Source organism: Dufourea novaeangliae, unplaced genomic scaffold (assembly GCF_001272555.1).
Source record: "Dufourea novaeangliae isolate 0120121106 unplaced genomic scaffold, ASM127255v1 scaffold14, whole genome shotgun sequence".
Lineage (NCBI taxonomy): Eukaryota > Metazoa > Arthropoda > Insecta > Hymenoptera > Halictidae > Dufourea > Dufourea novaeangliae.
The window spans coordinates 2,672,297-2,692,620 of NW_015373890.1; the positions used below are offsets into that span (position 1 = coordinate 2,672,297).

Sequence of the window (20,324 nt, forward strand, 5' to 3'; positions counted from 1 at the left end):
AAAAAAAAAAAAAAATGGTACACGGTTAGGTCAATAAACTGTGTGACGCAAGGTCACTAGCGCGTTTCATCGGATATTTTTATTCTCGTGAAATCATATAGATATACGTAATATGAATGGAATATATAACACTTCATTTGTGCTAATAATACTCAGAATTCATACTTTATCGGTAACGTCGGATATTGATACTAAAATGGTAACAGGGCTACGTAGTCCTATGAACGTGGGACAGAAAAAAGCATTAGATGATAGGTCTATTCTATACCTAGTCGGTGCTAATACTTCTAGAATTTTATCACTAGATGGTGATAGATAGCAAACAATTCACCTCTGTGAAGTTGGCCGGACGACTTTAACTTTTTAACTTTTCATTATACTCAATCGATTGGTGGTCGATGGGTGGTCATTGGTGGCCTAATTAAAACATTTGGTGATACTTAGTTTCTATAAAAAACGAAAAAAACGATGTAGTCATCTGGTGGATACATGATACAGGTGTACCAACGCACGTTTACAGTTGATAAAACAGATAATTCTGGATTGATGATTCATCCGAAAAGACAATCAATCCAGAAATATCTGTTTTATCAACTTTAAACGTGCGTTGGTACACCTGTATCCTGAAATGCCAGATGACTACATCGTTTTTTTCGTTTTTTATAGAAACTAAGTACCACCAAATGTTGTGATTAGGCCACCAATGACCACCAAACGATTCCGCATCGATTGAGCATTTAAAAAACTGAATCCGACGAAAAAAAAAATTTTCGGCTAACTTCACGATCAAATTTTGATCACTTAATTACAAAAGAACGCGTGACCATCATTCGATTGGGTATAATGAAACGTTAAAAAGTCATAATTGCCCGGCTAACTTCACAGAGGTAAAATATTGTTGTCAATTGAAAATAAATCATATATAAGAATAGCAATTGAAATAATAAATCGATACGTTAAAAATATATGCTTCTCATAAAATATCATTTTATGACAGTTCATTAATGATATAATAATTATACATATAAAAATAAAACGTCAATATCATTCCATCTCACTCGGGCGATATTGAAATAAACAAACACTTTTGTTAGTGGCTTATACATGATTATAAAAAAGATTATCGAGATTGTAATAAATATTATATTTGTGATTTGTCGTCGAACAAAGAAATGTATAATACAAATGTAAATTCATTAATTCGGGACGAAAATAATATTTTGAAACCGTTTATTGAATTTAAACAATTAATTGAATAAATAAAGTGGTTCAATTTACGCTATTATTGTAAACAATATGAAATGCGTCGCACGGATATGATTGTTTTCAGTTTTTAAATAATCAGTTGGCAACAGTTCAAATCCAGGTTATATTTAAATACGACGTAAACATACCGAGCACGAAGAATGACAATCCTTTTTTTAAATAACTAAATACAAGCGTCAAATACTTTATAGTTGACAGCTGATTGGGTTACATTAATCTACCTTAAATTTATCAAGGTGAACGTGTTTGATGGTAAACTGGACTGAATGGAAACTAATTCACCTCGGTTACTCGAATGATTCTTTATAGTTCATCTGTCCCTTACTGCGCGTAATAATCGTAAAAACATAATAAAAACGTCAGGTAGAAGCAGGTAGGAGAACCTGTGATAACGAAAAGTCAGGTTGGCAGACTTAAAACACCTGTGACGATTATTAGTTTAGTGGAACGTGGAAGGGATAACATGGCCACCGCCTGGTGACGTTCGTTCGCCGTCGCCGTCGCCGTCGCGAAATCAAATGCTCTTAAAAACATCTGGTGTACGTTTATTGGTGTAAGTTCCGTAATTTTCTCGCGGGAAACGCATATTACATCTAGTGGAAAGTGTGAATTACGATGATGAACATGTGGAAAGTGCGGGAGTTGATGGATAAGGCGTAAGTACGATTAAGTCAGTTACACGCGATCTAACCTTGCTTTTACTTTTTTCGACGCAATCCACTCTACTTGCTTTGATACGCTGCACGCTCTTTCATTCGCCCTTAAATTCTGTGTTCGTTAATAATCACTTACCTCATGTTATCTAACGAATAACTCGCGCTTCCGCAGTCTTCTAGTCCAAACTTACTTTTTCCGTTTAATGGAAATTCGTGCAAGTGAGTCGAGCTTCCAGTGGTGGTTTTATTTAGGATCCAGTATTTTTGAATACTTTATATGATTATTATATTGTTTCCTTAATCGAATAAGTTATCGAGTGACAATTACTCGATCGGATATGAGCTTCTAGGTCAAATAACAGGAAACGTCTTTTATGGTACCAAACATGGTATGACTGTAAAAAGATAAAGTATATAATCTAAATAGCTACTTCCTCTGTATATATTTCGTTAGTGACAGCGCATACGATTCTATTCTGTTCTTAGATATTCGTTTTAATCTTTATCGTTGCAGTAGTCTACACCATTTCCCAAATTTATTTGCTGATGCTTACATGTTATTAATGTAAACATCAGCTCTTTTAGTCTCTGGTTAAAATGTAGTGACCATAAAGAATATTACAAAAAAGAGAATGTAATGCATTTACACACAATTTATTTATATTTATGTTGTATATTTCAATACAACATTTAGTTAATAATATTTTAATACAAATATGTTATGTTCATACTTATCATAGATATGGTTCTTTAGCCGTTCTTATTAGTAGAATTTTATGTTTAAACGGATATAAATACGTTCGAATTGAAATTATTTTTCTTTTAAAACGGAATATAATAGACGAAAACTACTTTTACCATAGCAAAAGTTGGACTTGGTAGGTAATCTTGCTCCAGCAAGCTCACAAACAGGTTACCCTTCATGATATGTAAGACTGCTAGTTGAGAAAGTGTTGCATATTTAAACGTAAGAAAACGACTTGCATCGATGAAATACCTGTTTTCCTCAATAAAAACAGTTCGACGTGTTGAGGGGGCACCGTTGATGGAGAACTGATCCTCATGCATGAACATTATTTCAGTTATTCCTTATACGCAAATATTTATAGTATTACATAAAACGATAAACAACTGTTAGATAATCATTTTTACCGAAATAAATATCAAAGAAAATTCACAATTCTTTGATCTATTAATTCATCTTCTTTTGACTTTCGTTCGAAGGAATGCTAGGCATTCTTGCGTGATTCTCACACCTGTTGTTGAAGTTATGCTTTCGTGCAGTTCTAGTTAACACGGGTGAAGAATATTCATGAAAATTGAAAGCGTAAAAAAATGTTACGTTTGGATGAACCTTTTGCCTTCTATTTTTTTTACGCAATCGCAGGGTGTGTATTATTATAGCACCGGTTCTTGCATATACATACATCGTGTGTACATGGCCGTAGTGTTGAATTAAATAGTGGTTTTCAAACATTAGTACCTATTATTTGTACCGTTTGTTATTCTTATCTTTTAATTGTTTCACTTTTATAACCTTTCACATGATACCAGAACGTAGTTATAAATGCTATGCGATTATCGTGCTCGTATTTTATTTATTTAAAACAAGCCAACACATGTTCATTTATAATTACGATCGGAAATATGAGGTTCTTTGCGTTCCGTGGAAACCGAGAAGCGGAAGAACACCATTATCTCGAACAGCACTTACTGAATACAAATGCAATCCACAGACGACCATGTGAAGATCTTGATTCCAAACACGATCGTTATTTTCACTGATACGTGGTTCCCACGAGTGACTACGGTTTTCTGCATTTGTTTTTACTTTTACACTAGAGCTTTTCCAACATTAAAAAGTTATAACGTATGCATCTACCCGTGTATATTATATTTAATGTACATTAGAAACACATTGATTGTTTGTATAACCTCATTTACACAGATAATTTAGTTGTTTTTAACATTTTGTTAAACATTTAACTAAACGAGTTAAGTAAAGAGAATTCATTAACACGTTACTTTTAATTTCAAATAAAATGTTCATTTACACAATTTTAGTCGGTGCATTTGTTTTTTTATTAAAGAAGGTTATAATTATTTATATAGAACGTATATGAATTATATGAAAAAATATGTCCTTTTTATTGCAACAAATATATCTTGTATACTGGAGAAAAAATATTTTCACCTTTAGCCGAACACCTAATTTCATAAGCATTGCGGAGAATCGATGTCACACTATCGTTTCTTATCAGAAAAATGTTCGGGCGAAGACAAACACGAGCAAGATGTGATTCCACGACCTTGCATGAACACCTTGATAACAACGTATAAAGTTTAACCATGAAAACCGTAAACTTCACCATAACACGGACTTCACATACACTTCGTTTATCCATTGTGTATTATACATGGCAATCATCTACTACTTGGGGATAGGTGTCAAATACTTATATCGTAGTACATGCTTTTGCAACAATTTAAAATAAATATTTTAGCTGATCGATTGATTACCTATTAAACCGAATTAATCGGTATAATACAACTTTGCAAAAGTAAGAAACAAATATTACAATTCCTCACTTACCTATTCGGTCATGGCCAACCGCAAAGAAATTTGAGTAACATTGCAAAGTTGGATTGACTGAAATCCATTCGAAACCTTTCTCTTTCTCATACCTGATAAGTATATCCAGTGATATTTGTGTATTGATTTTTATTGGTATATTGACTCAAAATTTAGGAACAGTTATTATATTCCAAATAGAATTCCAAAGTTTGTAAAAAAATTGAGTTTCCAGTTTTATAGTTTTCATATACTCGTCACGTACCGATGCGTGACAAATGTATGTATGTAGCTGTTGACCAGAGCGACAAGTGCAACGACGCCTTCAACTGCTGTCTAGAATGTTCCGATGTGTGATTTCGAATATTTTAATTCTTACATTTGATAATCATATTGACATAATAATCTTATACCAACGTACATCTGCAAATTAATTGTTCGGAAGTTATGACATTAAAAAGATTTATATACACGATATGGTAGTACTGCCACTTGCTATACAAATCATTTGATTACTGTATGTGGTAGAAAAAAACAGTTCAGTTTGAATAAACAGCTACGAATAAAACCGGAAAGCCGGTTTTAAACATTTAACTGGTCGTAGATAAACATTGAATATCAATTAAGATACTAGTATTGGTTCAGTTTGTCCTTATACTAGAAAATTACCGTCTATTTTAAACATTTATTTTAAAACACAAGTTCAGAGTGAGAGAGAGTATAAATTAAAAAACAGGTATTTTTAATCCTTTATAGACGTGGTTTATCTTTAAGGGAATGTTGAATAAACTACATAATAATACATTTTTCTATCGTATTACCACAATTTCATAGATGAAATTTTATGAAAACAATTTTTAAAAGCGATATTGGAATTCTGTATAGTTACCTGTGCGCAACTTCTAACTGAACATATACATAGAAGTATTGTATGCGAGCGGAGGCGTAAAATTATTACGCAATTAGCAGGTGTTCATACGATCTGGATATATACAGTGAAAGCAATTTTACATCAGAATTATATATCAAAGACATATATATATATATATTGTTTTGTATAGCTTAATTAAATACCAATAAAAACAATTGTTATAATTTATTAACAGAATGAAATCTGATTTTACAGGACCAATGTGGTAATGAATTACACGGAAACGGAGGCTAAAGTTCGGGAAGCAACAAATGACGATGCATGGGGTCCAACCGGTATGAATTTGAATTTTTAAAGTAGTACACTCTCGCATAAACATACATAGATTGGTTATGACCATAAGGAATCATATTATTTAGTTAAAGAAAAAAATATTATAAATAAATAAATAAATAAATAAATAAATTTTATAGTAATTCGTAATGTTGTATTACATCACCAATTCAACATAAACATTTTACTTATCGTATGTAGTAAAGATGGAATTTCAAACTTTCAGAAAGGTTATTGACGAACTTCGGTATTTCGTAATTAATGCCGGGGCAAATCTTTCATGCGATAAAAATGAACGCTGAACACATTGGTATATTTATCGTTTGAAGAATTTATTTATAAACACACTGAACCAGTTCCTGTCTAATAAATTCATTAAACCATGATTGTATTGAATATTTATAATTGCCAAACTTTCTGATATAAAATTTTTTTGTATACGTTCGCTAAACGAGTGGTCGACTCATGTCGTAATTTTATCCGTTTTCGAAGTTCGACGTATGGTGGAATTAATTGTGCCGCTTGTATTATTTCAGGGGCAATGATGCAAGAACTTGCTCAGGCTACATTCACATACGAGCAATTTCCCGAGGTAATGTCCATGCTGTGGAAACGGATGTTGCAAGAAAAACGAAATTGGCGTCGAACTTACAAGGTATGTTCATTTACACCATAAACGTACATATTTAAGTAGTATTGTTCAATGAATATATTCCTTGAAAAATTACCTGTTATGGAAATTTATTATTATAACATCTATTATAAATTAAATATTTTTATAACAACGATAATAATCGTACGCAGTGGTTTAACATATAAAAACTGTATTCGACTTTGTTTCTTTCTATCTTCTCCCTATTATTCTATTGTAAAATTCAACTACTTGTAATTTTCTAACAGTTGTATTTTCTCTTTTTCAGTCTCTTTTACTTTTAAATTACCTAGTTCGCAATGGTTCAGAAAGAGTGGTCACATCTTCTAGGGAACATATTTATGATCTCAGATCTTTGGAAAATTACACTTGCATCGATGAATTCGGGAAAGATCAAGGGATTAATATAAGGCATAAAGTCAGGGAATTAATTGACTTCATCCAGGATGATGATAAACTAAGAGAAGAGAGGAAAAAAGCTAAAAAGAATAAGGATAAATATGTTGGTCTGTCTAGTGAAGCAATGGGTATGCGATTTGGAGGTGGAGACAGATGGACAGATAGCCCAAAATGGGGTAAAAGTAGTATAGATGCATACAATGATTGGGATAGAGAAAATCGCGGAAAAGGCTTCGAAGATACAAATAACAGGTATATTATACACGTTAATAAGATAGTAATTGATATCCCTTTCTTAATAGTAATAACCTTTTTTCTTGTATTGTTTGTTTTTTAATTTTTTTATTTATGGTAGCGATGATGGTGAAAGAGAAGATTCAGATAACGATGTTCATCCAAGCCCAAAAAGAGGAGGTAGAGAATATAGAGATACAATGGATAGCACAGACCGTGTTAATAAAACCACATCTGTATCTACTGCTTCCACAAATGCCTCACCAGCACGATTGCCAAGGACTATAAAAAAAGTAGATTTAGGTGCTGCTGCAAATTACGGAAGGGAACAATCCAATGTGAGTGAAAATTATTATACTTGGAAGATTTTACATAGCTACCTAGGCTTTAATAAATATGGAAAATTATAAATTAAACTAAATTTACAGAATGGTGTATCGGGAATACAAAATAACTCTTTGTCATTGCCTATTAAGCAAAAGAGTAAAAATGACATTTTAAATGATATTTTCGATTCTCAGAGCGAGAATAATACCAAATCAGCAGTTGATGATGATGAAGACTTTAATCCAAGGGCGAATACTCAATCTACTGTACAAAGTCAAAATACAAATGTAGACTTTGGGGATTTCACTAGTGCGTTCGGAAGCCCTACTGTAAAAACGAAAGATAATGATGAGTTTGCAGATTTCACGTCTGCATTCAACTCATCTGTAACAATCTCTAATCCTTCGGTACAATCACAATTGCCACACGCACAAATAAATCTGATGGGAGCCACAGTACCAAATGTTAATAGTTCAGTGACTAACAATGCCAATAATTCAATGTTTATCAATACCCAGTCAGTAAGCACACCTTCGTTAACATCTATGACTGCTGCAAATGCACATTCTCAAAATACTAATGTTAATAGTAATTTGTTTGATACTCTGCAACCACAAGCACTTAATAATCAGCAAACATTAAATAACAATGCAGGTATGTTATAGATAATTTCAAGTTAATGTTTAACTGTTAACTGCCGTCAAGACGTATGTGAATTCTAATATTAGATTATTATTTACTTTCGTAGCGCCTTTAAACACGGATCTTCTATCAGATTTGGACAGTTTAAATTCTATAACTTCTGGTCCTGTGGATAGACAAGCAAATGATTCCAACAATTCCAATCTTTTTATGAGCATGAATTCTCCTCTCACGGCTAACCAAGGAGGTAAGCATTGTGTTTATTACCATTAACATTCTTCAGATTTTACGGTTTAGTAATATGAAGAAGATATATTGTCATTTAATGAAAACGACGCGTACAATCTTATAAAGTATATTTTAGTATTACTGAATCATAAAATCACTAATTTAGAATATATTAAGTGCCGCGATAAAAAGAGTTTTGCTATAGTTTGTTTTATATTATTCATGTTTCTTTGATGATTGAGAAAATAGTATGAATCGTCTCTGTAAAATTTTGTGCATGCTTTCTTATTCTTCAAAATATCTCTAAAGATAGTATAATGCCCCCAAGAGAGACTTTCCTTACAGCATTCGAGATGGAAGAAATCATCACTTCAGCTGAAAATCTTTCAAAGCATGCTGCAAACCAACTTTTGGAAGAATTGTGTAATATGGGTCCTATCAAAAGCAATAACGCTTTGGAAAGACTGAAGTCGAATATGTCTGAATACATTAAATTCTTACCAGGTCCACTTACGCCACAAAAATACAGCAATCTTGATTTTGACTTAGAAATTGATTGTATGTTATATGGAAGGATTTTAGAAGAAGTAATCGAAAAGTTTGATCACAACTGGCCATTACAGAATCATACTTTAGATCCAATAATTAAGCAATTGATAATTGTTGATGGTGCAACTTTACCAATTTTAGCTGAATCTTTATCAAGTTTAAGTTACGTTTTGAAAGAAACTGAAGATGAGAAGAAAATTTATACTATTTCAACAATTTTGGAATTATTAATCAAAAGTGATTCTTCGTTTTCTGGAATAGTGAGTGCATGCAAAAGCCAAATACAAAGTATAAGGAAAAAGGAGGAGTTAGATCAAATCTGGGGAAACTTTGTACAAATTTTAATTTCTTTGCCTAACCGAGTGGCTAATAAAATGAAAAATGAAACATTGGAGACTTTTCTCCCTCGAACGTATTTTAAAATTATAAATTTTCATATCGCTCGCGCAATATCTTTGATGAACACTGGATTACAATACGATATCAATGTAGATATTAAACCACTGTCGGTATTAATCAGCAAGCTACTAATTACTACACAATCGGAAAATTTGCTGCCTCTTACCACTATTTTAACAGAATGGTGTTTTCAGAATAAAAATAACGAACAGAATTTGATTCAAAATATATTGAAGGCATTAGACGCACCAAGTATAGAACGGATAGCTGTATTATTTTTAATGCATTGTGACGTAAACTTCGGTGTAAATCCAATTTTCGGTGATGCATTATTGAATGCAAATTGGAAATACACATTAACAACAAAAATTCCTTTCATGTGTTATTATAATGATGATAGTTTAATAATAAATTTAACCACGTATTTATCAAAATTTTTAAGTCAAAATCGTATTTTGATTGAATTATTGATGAAGCTTCTAGACGTTTGGGGCGATAAAAGTGCTTTGAATCATACTTCCCTGGAGCAACATAAAAGCATCACGAAATTAATTATTACGAGTATGAGGAAATCAAAAGACTATTTAAGTAGAAACGAAAAAGATAATATTCAAAGGTTGCTACTTTTTGGTATATCAGTACATCTTGAATGCACGCATATTATGTTACGAGCGATAGGAATGTGTGTCGGTGAAATTTTCACTAAAGAATTATCTGAATCAGACAGAGCACCGAAACTTTGTTTCGACTACGAAAGTATGCCAACAGAAGTGATAGAAACAGTTAATTCTTTAAAAGTATTAGGCACAGTAACAAAAAATTCAGTAAAAAAAAGTTATGCAGAAGTAAATGATTTAATTCTTGATGACATTGAGTTTGATACATTAGGCGACAAAAAGTTATATGAATTGGGTGTAGAATGTTGTCTTCTAGTTGAAAAAAGATTAGACAGAAATGATGACGATAAATGCGAAGAAGTTTCTACTACGACATATTTAAAGGGATCAAATGTGACAGATAAAACTACTGCAGAAAATAATGCTATAACTGAGGACAACCATGAAAGTGATTCAGAACTAGATAGTGATGATGATTTAGTGCCATACGATATGTCTAACGATACGAAAGCTAGCGAAAAATTACGGCCAGCCTATTTACGTGACTTACGTGATAATTTAGTGAATGAAAAAAGTTCGACAAATCCAGATATTTTTTCCGAATCAATGCAAGTATGTGAAGAATTAATATTATCGCAATTACCAGGCGATGATGTATCGTTTGCTATAGAACTGCTAGAGCTTCTTGTAACACTTAAAGAATCTAGCTACACGGACAATTTTGAAGTATTAACATTTAAGTCTTGCGTAGCTATACTTACCGTCTATCCCAAAGAATGCGCTGAATATTTGTGTAAACAATTTTACATGGAAGTGGATAAATATTCTGTGAGTCAACGATTATTCTTCCTAGATGTATTAGCAGAATCAGCAAGACGATTATCAAGCATTCCAGTTAATGAAGGCGAAAGGAATATACGCGAGTTAAAACTAAAATCAACAAGAAACGAAGTTTGTAACAGAGTATCACTTTTCATTAATACTGAGAAAAGTCAACAATACAGGGTACTTTATAGCGATGACCTTGATGAATTTGAAAAGCCTGAAGATCAGGCTGTGCAGGATTGGCGAGAAATTGTTGAGAAAAGGATTGAATTACACACAAAAAGACACATGCGTAGTACAAAATCTCCTAAAACATTTCAAAATAAATTTGGAAATGTTGTATCTTCGTTTTTCTATCCGCTCCTATATGGTTTTGGTAAACAAGGCACTTGTTTAAATAGTGGACTGAAAATATTTTCAGATCAAGAGAACATCTTGTTAATTCGATTTCTAAAAACCTTGTCTACTATAATGGTAGCAGCACAGAATTGCTTGCTGGCTCCCAAAATGGGAAAAGAAATTGTCGAATTATCATGGACCCTGCGATATCATGACCAGGCTAAAGTTAGAGTGGCAGTAATAGAAAATATTGCAGCTGTGCTTCTCGCAGTACCAGAAGATATAGTCATTACTGAATTGTTTGATAGTATTGGTGAAATAAAATTTTGGCTTTTAGATTTGTGTCAAAATGTAGTTACTGGGGATCATGACAAAGAATGTAGAAATTTAGCCGCCAGCGTGGTATCTTTAATTGATCGTAGGCTCTACAAGCAGTAGAATAGAATAAGATAGTTGCAAATACATTTAAATAATTTGAATACTAGTGGAGGAACATTAAAATGTTTTTCCCTTTTTTCTATACTTTTCATTAATTATCATACACAAGTAAACGATCGAATGTCGTTTAGAATGTTTTGTAACTAAAGTCGCACCATACAATATATAAAATTAAATAATTTATTTTTCTAAGTATTGTAATAATTTAGTATAACCTGTATTGAATAAAACAGAAATACGTTTGTGTATAACTACTAAGTATTTTTACCATTTCAATACAGTAATAAGTTGATCTAATGTGAATGCGAGAATATAATAAAGTATTGAAAAGAAAATGGTGTGTTAACAACTAAATGAAATGTCACATTTAGGAACAATTGGATTACCGCCTGTTACAAATCTTCTTACCCCAACTACCAATTCCAAAATGTCGTACCAAATGATGCAAAACAATCCAGCAGCACAAGTTGGGTCTACTTGGGTACGTTCAGGACTAAATATAGATCTTGACAACATAATGGGAAGTAAAGTTAAACAATCTGGACCTGCACCAACAATGAATCAACTAGCAAGTAATAGTCCACAACATCAAATTAATCTTGTGGGTAAGTAATTTATGAGAAATAGAAATTAATTTTTTTACTGGAATAGTTTGAAGGAACATAATACATATTCAGTCATAAAAATCTATAATAATATAATAAAGTCTTTGAAATCTATTGTGTCTGTACATATTAAAAATTGTATTATTTTACTTCTATCTTTTTAAAGAAAATTATAATGTTTCTTTGGCTAAAAAACATTATTATTACTATTATGCCAAGGTAACAAAAATTTTAGTATAAATTTTATTTTGACTAAACAAATTGTACATCTTATTTTCATTGAACAGTTTATGTAATGTTAAGTTTAATTTCAGTACTTTGAATTCTGTAGAGTATATTGTACAATATATTGTCATCAATTTAATGTAAAACAGGTATCATGTAACAAGGAAAATATAATTATTTTAGCATCACCAACAATGGGTTATACATCACCAATGATTCAACCCCAGCAGCAGAAACAGCAACAAGCAAATTCAGCATTTTTCCCTGCATTTCAATGAACTTTTCAGCAATTGAATGCTGATATTAGTGAAACTCAAAGGCATACACTAAATAAGTGAAGTTAAAATAAATTTTCTATTTTCTGGACGAAGCAGTCTAATTATATACAGGGTGCAACTGTAAACAATTGCGTAATGTAAATGTCAGAGCAAAAAGATCAGTAAAATATATTGCGTAATCATGTGTTCACAAATGATTAAGACGGAAGTACTTTAAATTTCTGAATTTTGCATAATTTTCAGTCAAACAGTTTTTCAATATTCCACTACATGAACTGTGTTACTATTATTTTACTTTCAATTTAATAATTACAGAAAAGAAAAGCAATTTATTAAAGAAGATAATACATATACATTGTGATGAATACTACATAAATTACATGTCTAGTTTAAAGTTTTAGAGCAGCTCTATAGATTATTAAGTTTCAATACATCTGTGAGCATGTATTTGTCACAAAGTGATATTTCTAGATAATGTATGTTCCCAGTAACATTCCGCAATATGAATATTACAATTTTGTAACGGATATTTACGTTATTTTCAAATTACGCGGGAACAAATCAGGCAGACTTGTCCTAAACGTTTTATACATACTGTAAATTGAACTTTACGACGAATCAGGATTATGCCTTACGTGTATAATGTATTATAAGAATGTATGCATGAAAGTGAGTTATAGAAACCTGTGGGAATGTAGTATACTACTTTTATTTACTACTGAATATGAGACATTCTGTTATAAATGTTATTTAATGTTTTGAAGAAATGGAGGATGCTTTTACAAAGGTTGAATTATAGTTAAATACCATTATTGCAGTCTTCAGGAAGCTGCATTTATATTGGTGACAACAATGTTAAAGTCGTTTCACTTTTCTATTATAAATATTCGGCGTTGATGGTATTCGTCTATAAAGAAGAATGAACAGACGCAATAACATCACTAACGATAAGTGCTTCCCTATTACAGTTAGTTTTGCACGAAAAAGAACTTATACAAAATTAGTGCTATTTAAGGGAATATAGATGAATATAAAAGCATGTGGCAGGATGAAAGATCTTATTTTAATGAAAGAAGCACAGAAGCACAAAATCAGCGCAACAGAATGTTTCCGCGCTTTAAAAGCGCTCCACTCAGCATGGTGATTTAATAATATTATGTGTTTCATGGTAAATTGTAAATTATTTGAGGACGTTGTAGTTGCGTAATTACATAGTTACGAGAAATTTAATTATCTTTGTGATTGAATGATATTCTAGAATTTTTGTAAAGTAGGCGAGGAAAGTAAAAAAAACTGAATATCACTTTCTTAGTTATTTGTTACTAACAATGAAGAAATGCATATCTTTCCGGATAATTTCTTACGCGACTATTAAGAAGAGCAGAAGATAATTATTAATACTTAAGTATTAACTATTAGATTATTAAGTCATATTTCCTTTACGCGTGCTGTTTGTTGGGAATGATTTCATAAATCTTTGCTGCATGATACTGAAATATATTATGGAATGATTTGTTATAGAATAATTAGATATTGGATTATTTAATAATGGAACAGTTGTTGAAAATTTTGTCTGCATGCTGTATTCGTTATTTTTTATTTGCAGTAGTATATACTTAATGTAGCAAATTTTTTATTTGTCAGTTATGTTTTAATATAGTAGATACTACAAGTTTCTGTTATGTATAATACGAAAGAAATAAAATTTCGAAATTATTTCAGAATTTGCAGCAAAGTTTGAATTTATATTTGTACGTGTTCTTGAATGAATGATTTAGGTGATCTATTGCTTTCATAGAACATGTACTATAACTAATAATATACATAGAACAGATACCCAACATATTCTATATGGTTGAAAGTATTTCACATCTGTCAGACAGTTGTATTGTTAAGTTGTTATGAAATTCTGTTTCAATTATTGTAAACTTGATGTGGGATTATAACTTACAGGCTTCTATGCGAGTATCAGAGACTGAATCTTGTAAGGGAAATATGGATCCTTTACATTTTCCATTATTTGAGCATTTTATATGAAACAAAATGTTTGATGTAGATGGGAATATATTTTTAAAGTATTAAAATATACATACGTATGTATGTATCAGTATATGTACATACATATGTGTGTATTATTGTACAAACATAAACAAGTATAGTCAATATGAGTAAGCGTGGTACTACCATCATTGAAACTGCTGAAACATATAGAGGCACGATTACAGTCTAGAATTACAGAGGCCTTTATAAAGTCAAACTGGATAAAAATTAAAATCATGGAAATTAATCAACTCTTTCTTTCGTTAATGAATAAGTTTTATAAATTTTTACTCGGAATATTGGTAAAAAGTTATATATTCAAATATTTATATTAATTTTAAATTTTAAAAGAAAGATAGAACAGTGATATCTATCTTATTGATATATGTATCATTGATTTCTGTTTAACTATGAATTCTATTTTTATGCTAATTGCGCGCGATGATATTGTTCACTGTACGTTTTACAAGAACAATTTATAAATCTTATTTAATTAAACTATGTTAATGATTTATGTCGTTTATGTAATTGTTACAATTACATTTGTAAACTTTGTAATTGTCTGCTATGTACATAGGAAACAAGTATGAAAAACTTACTAGTTTATGTAATTTGCAAAGTAATTTTTATTGTTAGATCTTTATATACACATGTATAGTTGCATTTAATGTTGAATTATTTTGGAAATAAGTATTAAATCGAAACCATTAAGCAATACATGTATCCTGGTACATATCAATATTAATCGCGCGTTTAGTATACCTAGTTACATATACATTACGGTTTTATGTATAAAAACAATTATTATAGAGCTAAAAATGATTGTTCCTCTGGTAAAATTCAGGACCGCCATTATGTCGCTTATGATACATACGTGCGAACGATAACTGATAGCTCACGGGTCGATTTTGACTGAATATTGTTTATAGTAGTCGCGATATTTGTAATTATTAATTCAGGTATTTATACTTACATCACAGTTTTATCGTTATTAAATGCTCATTGGTGCTGGTGTTAATACGAATTATTAACTACTTCAATTTATTTCATTCTTAACATCATAAAATGTACCTTTCCCCTGCATTGACATGTTCACTTAAGTGTCTTGTACATATGGAATGTTCTTCAAGATTAAAGCTAAATCTCATTTTCTTTAACCTTAAGTATTTCAATGTATATTTGAGCCAAACAAATACACATACAAATTCACTTACTATTTAACAAATAGTCTAACTACTATTTACTAGTTATGTATTTTTATTCGTAAGTTTGAACATTTGTTCTTTTATGAAACCAGTTTATGATTAATTAGGTGAAATATATATAAATTTTTTAAATAAAACACGATAAGTTAGTATATTAAACTCGAAAGAGAAAATATATTTTTTTCTACAAAAAGAACCTGTAAAACGTGCTTAATTAAGAAATTATGAATATATGATGGAAACAATAATTTTAATAAAATTAATATTCATGAAAAACTGAATTAAAAATTATAATATAGGAATATAATAAATTTCATATACTATGAAATGAGTAGTCAGTGAAAATCGTACATTGTGCATCTATACAAATTTTCGTTCAGTTTAGTAGCAGAATAAAGATTTTTATTAAAATTGAGTTACCAACTTCTAGTTTAATACATTTTCATAAATTGTTATTGAAGATCAGAAAATAAAACTTATTTTCTATTATAAAAAAAAACTGCCACTGCAACAGCACGGTAATGGACTTACTGAAAATCGTAGAACGGAGTGTTCCGACGTTTATCTGAAAAAATGCATCACGTTCTAATGATGCTTATTTCTTTTTCTATTCCATATAACATATATGTACATACATATATGTAGATAGCGGATAGCGCCTATCGAATACCCACGTACAGCATAAAAATCATTCTCTTAAAAAAAGCAAACAACTGTAGTGGAACGTGAACTTTCGTAATTTATCATCTGAATAATAGGAAATAACATAGGGATATAGCAAAATTGATGATGAATAAAAATCCTACAAATATCCATTTAAGAAAACTCGTAAGTGTTGAAAATGTTAGAAGAAGGATATATTACACCTATTAAGAAGAAAATAGTATGTGAGCGCTAAAAATAGACAAAGGGGATTAGTGTTCACTAAACAGTATTATAATAACTTTTAGAAGAATGTTATATTTACGGATAAAAGCAAACTAAACTTATTTGACACAAATGAAAAACTAGAACTTTGAACAATCTAAGATTCTGTTTCAACTAGAACTTTGAACAATCTAAGATTCTGTTTCAACTAACGGAGTGAGAAATTTAGAATTTATTGAAGGAACAATGAACAAATATTTTTATTTAAAAATTCTAAAAAACACATGTAAAGTCCTAAAAAATTAAGGATACAGTTAAGAACATCTATGTTTTACGAAGCCACGATACGAATTACACATCAATTAAGCATTGCACAAGAATGGGTTTTGTATAACTGTCGAAAAGTTATTCTAACACCCGCTCAATCCGCAGATTTAAATATAATTGAACAAGTTTTGCATGAACTGAGAAGATAAATATAAAAGTATGAAATATCAAATGAAAATCAATTAAGAACAACACTGAAAACAGCGTGGATAAACATTCAGTCTAATTTGTTAGAAAAGTTAGTTCAATTGATGTCACGACGACCACACAAGTCTCGACGATACAAAGGCTCTTCTACAAAATATTGGAAATAATTTTGTACATAATACTTATTAGTTATGGTTTATTATATATCTTGTACAATTCTGAGTGTGAGGTCAATTTGCGGCATGTTTTGCCTAGTTACCTTTTTATAATAAAAAATAATTTCTACTCTCTAAATTTTTTATACACCTCATGAAAATATATTAAACTGGAAGTTAGTAACTCAACTTTAGTCAAAATCATTATCTTATTATGTACCAAACTAAGGCCAAATTTACATAAATGCACACAATTTTCACTGAGTCACTGTAGATGTTTTTCATTACTAAAGTACCTTTGTAATTATAATGTAGTAATTTATCTATATAGTATACGTAAATTTAAAACAAATTTTACATTTAAGACTTGTAAAGATTAAACACTTTAGTGTGTCTCTCTTTAGTTCTGCAATACCATATTGGTATATCAAAAGTATACAGCTCAAACAAGAAATAATTTGCAAAATGCCATGTATACAAGTATTTATATTACAAAAGATTATATTTTACAGTTGTTCTTTTATAAAATAATACAGATTTTTTTAATAAACTTCAAGAGTCAAGTCGTACATGAATAATATGTCCATAAATTATAATTCAGTTGTCAGCTTTTTTTATATATCTTTACAAATAGAACTTTTACTCATTAAGAAACTAAATAATAATTCTATAAAGATTGTAATTATAATGGAGACTGTTTAGAAAACAGTGCACTTAATTACTTCAACTTACATGCAACTTACACCGCTCACGGAGTAGAAACAGTACAATCAGCATATCGTATTACAATTATACAGGAACTTAAAAATTATAGATTCTCATTCGGCTTCGCCTAAACTTTTTGACTTTTTCTTTTTCTTCTTCTTCTTTACTGGTTCTTCAGTTTCATTTTCTACACCATTTTCAACGAAACTATTTTCATCTCCATTTTCTGTTCCATTTTGAGTTCCATTTTCTAGAACTTCACTTTTTCGTTTCTTATCTTTTTTCTTCTTCTTCTTAGGTGTTTCTGTTTCCATACTTGCTATTACTTGTGCTGCTTCCTCTACTGCTTCTTTCATAACGTCAATATTTTTCTTAGGTATTTCTCCAGTTTCATAAAATTTCAACCTATCTTCTACTTGTTGCCTTAACTTTTCACCGAATACTTTTGTTGGTATATCAGTAAAACAATCAATTCTTGACGCTATGGAACATTTATTTGCAAGATACCTTGAAATTCTACCTTTATTTTTTGTACCTGCACGACCAATGAAAGTTGAATGAAACAGTAATCCATATTTTGGAGTGTTACCCTTTGTTTTCAATGCTCTGAACAAAGCTTTTTCTGCACCCAATATTTGTACAGTAGAGGCAGGGTATTTTGCTAAGTTTGTAAGAGATCCAGCATGTGCTATTAATCTGGCCCCTACTTGGTCACCTATCAGTGTAGCTAGGTTTGGAGCTACTCCAGCCATTTTAGATCTCAAATATTCTGACAATTGTTTTCTGTAATCGGCCAAAGCAATAACACGCGCTGCAAACATTTCGATATTAAGGAGATCAACAGGACTAATATCCATTCCCATGGATGACTTTGATGCATCAATGATTGCTTGAGCTTTAGCACTGTCCATAAGAACTTCTTCCAAGGCTTCTAATTTTTCTTCTGTAAGTTCTTTTCTATTTTTTATTAACTGTGTAACTTTGGCATACATATAATTTTCAGGAACTATCTTCACAAGTTCTGGAAAGTGGTAGCTGTACCATTCTCTGTAATTACATATTATAGTATTCATTAGTATAAATTATACTTATAAATTTGGAGAAACCATGTAAATTACATAGTGAGTACTCACCTTATACGCATACTAAATGTATTTATATCTTTATCCAACTGATCCAACAAAGCTATGCTTTGTATAATCATATTATCGACACGATGAACATTAAACTTAACTTTAGCTCTAGAATAACTATGGCCAAGACCAAGTTGTGCGACACCAGAACTTTTAGCGGTGAACCCTTTTATCAAACTATGGAAATGAAATCTGATTCCTCTAATGAGTTCTGGTACAACACCGGTATGATCACATTTTATACCCAAAGTTTCAGTGATACTAGCTCCAAGTTTTGGATCTGACACACCTAGGACTACCTTTTCCTTCTTTTTGGCCTTTGGTATACAGGAATCCAAAAATAACTGTAAATCTTCAGGAGTAATTCCTTCAGAAATGCTGTTTATACTTTCTAAAGCTGCTAAAGCAGTTTTGAAAGGTGAGAATGCAATGAGTTTCACAACTGAATTAAAACGTGACAGGTCTGTAACAGATGCTTCAACCTGAGGCAATAGCATTCCTACCTCTTCGAATTCTCTGACAGAGAAAGCAGCATAGCCGGCAGCATGCTCGAATAGAACAAAGAGTTTCGACTGAAATATTAAAATAACAATTACATAGATTATTGTAAATACATAACTTTATTGTATGTGTATTCTGCTTTATTTTGCATGAACATTTTGTAAAGCTTTCAACTTTTATTATTTTAATGGATTACAGAAAAGGATCAAAACAAAAGTACACAATTAAATAAGTTGATTGACTAATATAAAGCTTAATGGACACTGTCTGGATACAAAAACATAACTCATTCAGAGTACTTTCGAGCGTTTTTACACGTGTTTTTACGAACAGTTCGGAAAAACTTTTTCATGATGTGTTTGTATCAAACATTTGTCGGCAATTGTTATTGCATTCAAAACGATGAAGCCAATGATATTAACACATAAACATAGTATCGTGTTTTTTATTTGATAAATACTATATACAAAATGAATAAATTGCTACATCGCCTATTGTTACATTCAAGCCGAAACATCATTCTGTTAAAAGCTCTATCCATGTTTAGTATTGAAAACAAATTATATCAAAACTTAATATTATTATCTAATCGGTGTATCGGCTTACCATGTTTCGTTTATTTTATGTTCCATTCAATTTTCAAACAGTACACAACTCCGAAAACGTATTACCATGGTTAGGAAGCGACCATGTGTTCCGGATATTAGTATATATAGGTAGAAAGGAAGATGGAGTCTTTAATGTTTCCTGATATTTGAATCTCCATTGATATTTCACTGTAAAATTTGT

General features: G+C 30.9%; 2 protein-coding genes across 3 annotated transcripts; one reads left to right on the forward strand and one right to left on the reverse strand.

Moving 5' to 3' along the window:
- The first annotated feature begins 1,737 nt into the window (after window positions 1-1,737).
- LOC107186364 (clathrin interactor 1) lies at window positions 1,738-12,657 on the forward strand. 2 transcript variants are annotated; one of them, XM_015574220.1, is made up of 9 exons: window positions 1,738-1,922; window positions 5,621-5,700; window positions 6,235-6,353; window positions 6,619-7,001; window positions 7,105-7,321; window positions 7,412-7,964; window positions 8,059-8,199; window positions 11,719-11,952; window positions 12,361-12,657. In XM_015574220.1, the coding sequence occupies exons 1-9, from the start codon at window positions 1,882-1,884 to the stop codon at window positions 12,453-12,455; spliced, it is 1,863 nt and encodes a 620-aa protein (XP_015429706.1). In that variant the 5' UTR covers window positions 1,738-1,881; the 3' UTR covers window positions 12,456-12,657. The 2 variants fall into 2 exon arrangements, with proteins under 2 accessions (XP_015429706.1, XP_015429698.1); XM_015574212.1 differs by lacking the exons at window positions 11,719-11,952; window positions 12,361-12,657 and adding an exon at window positions 8,526-11,421.
- Window positions 12,658-18,014: 5,357 nt separating this feature from the next.
- LOC107186067 (nucleolar protein 56) lies at window positions 18,015-20,220 on the reverse strand. The gene is made up of 3 exons (XM_015573868.1): window positions 20,142-20,220; window positions 19,035-19,606; window positions 18,015-18,948 (listed from the first exon to the last, which is right to left on the reverse strand). Exons 1-3 carry the CDS (start codon window positions 20,142-20,144, stop codon window positions 18,015-18,017), a joined length of 1,509 nt encoding a protein of 502 aa, XP_015429354.1. The 5' UTR covers window positions 20,145-20,220.
- Between the last annotated feature and the right edge of the window lie 104 nt (window positions 20,221-20,324).

What these genes read in the sequence shown, in the direction of transcription:
- LOC107186364 (XM_015574212.1), top strand. Translation starts at nt 1,882, where the DNA reads ATGATGAACATGTGGAAAGTGCGGGAGTTGATGGATAAGGC. An exon ending in CGGGAGTTGATGGATAAGGC is followed by an intron (nt 1,923 to 5,620) that starts GTAAGTACGATT and finishes CTGATTTTACAG; the next exon opens with GACCAATGTGGTAATGAATT. An exon ending in TTCGAAGATACAAATAACAG is followed by an intron (nt 7,002 to 7,104) that starts GTATATTATACA and finishes TATTTATGGTAG; the next exon opens with CGATGATGGTGAAAGAGAAG.
- LOC107186067 (XM_015573868.1), bottom strand. An exon ending in ACATTTAGTATGCGTATAAG is followed by an intron (nt 18,949 to 19,034) that starts GTGAGTACTCAC and finishes ATGTAATTACAG; the next exon opens with AGAATGGTACAGCTACCACT.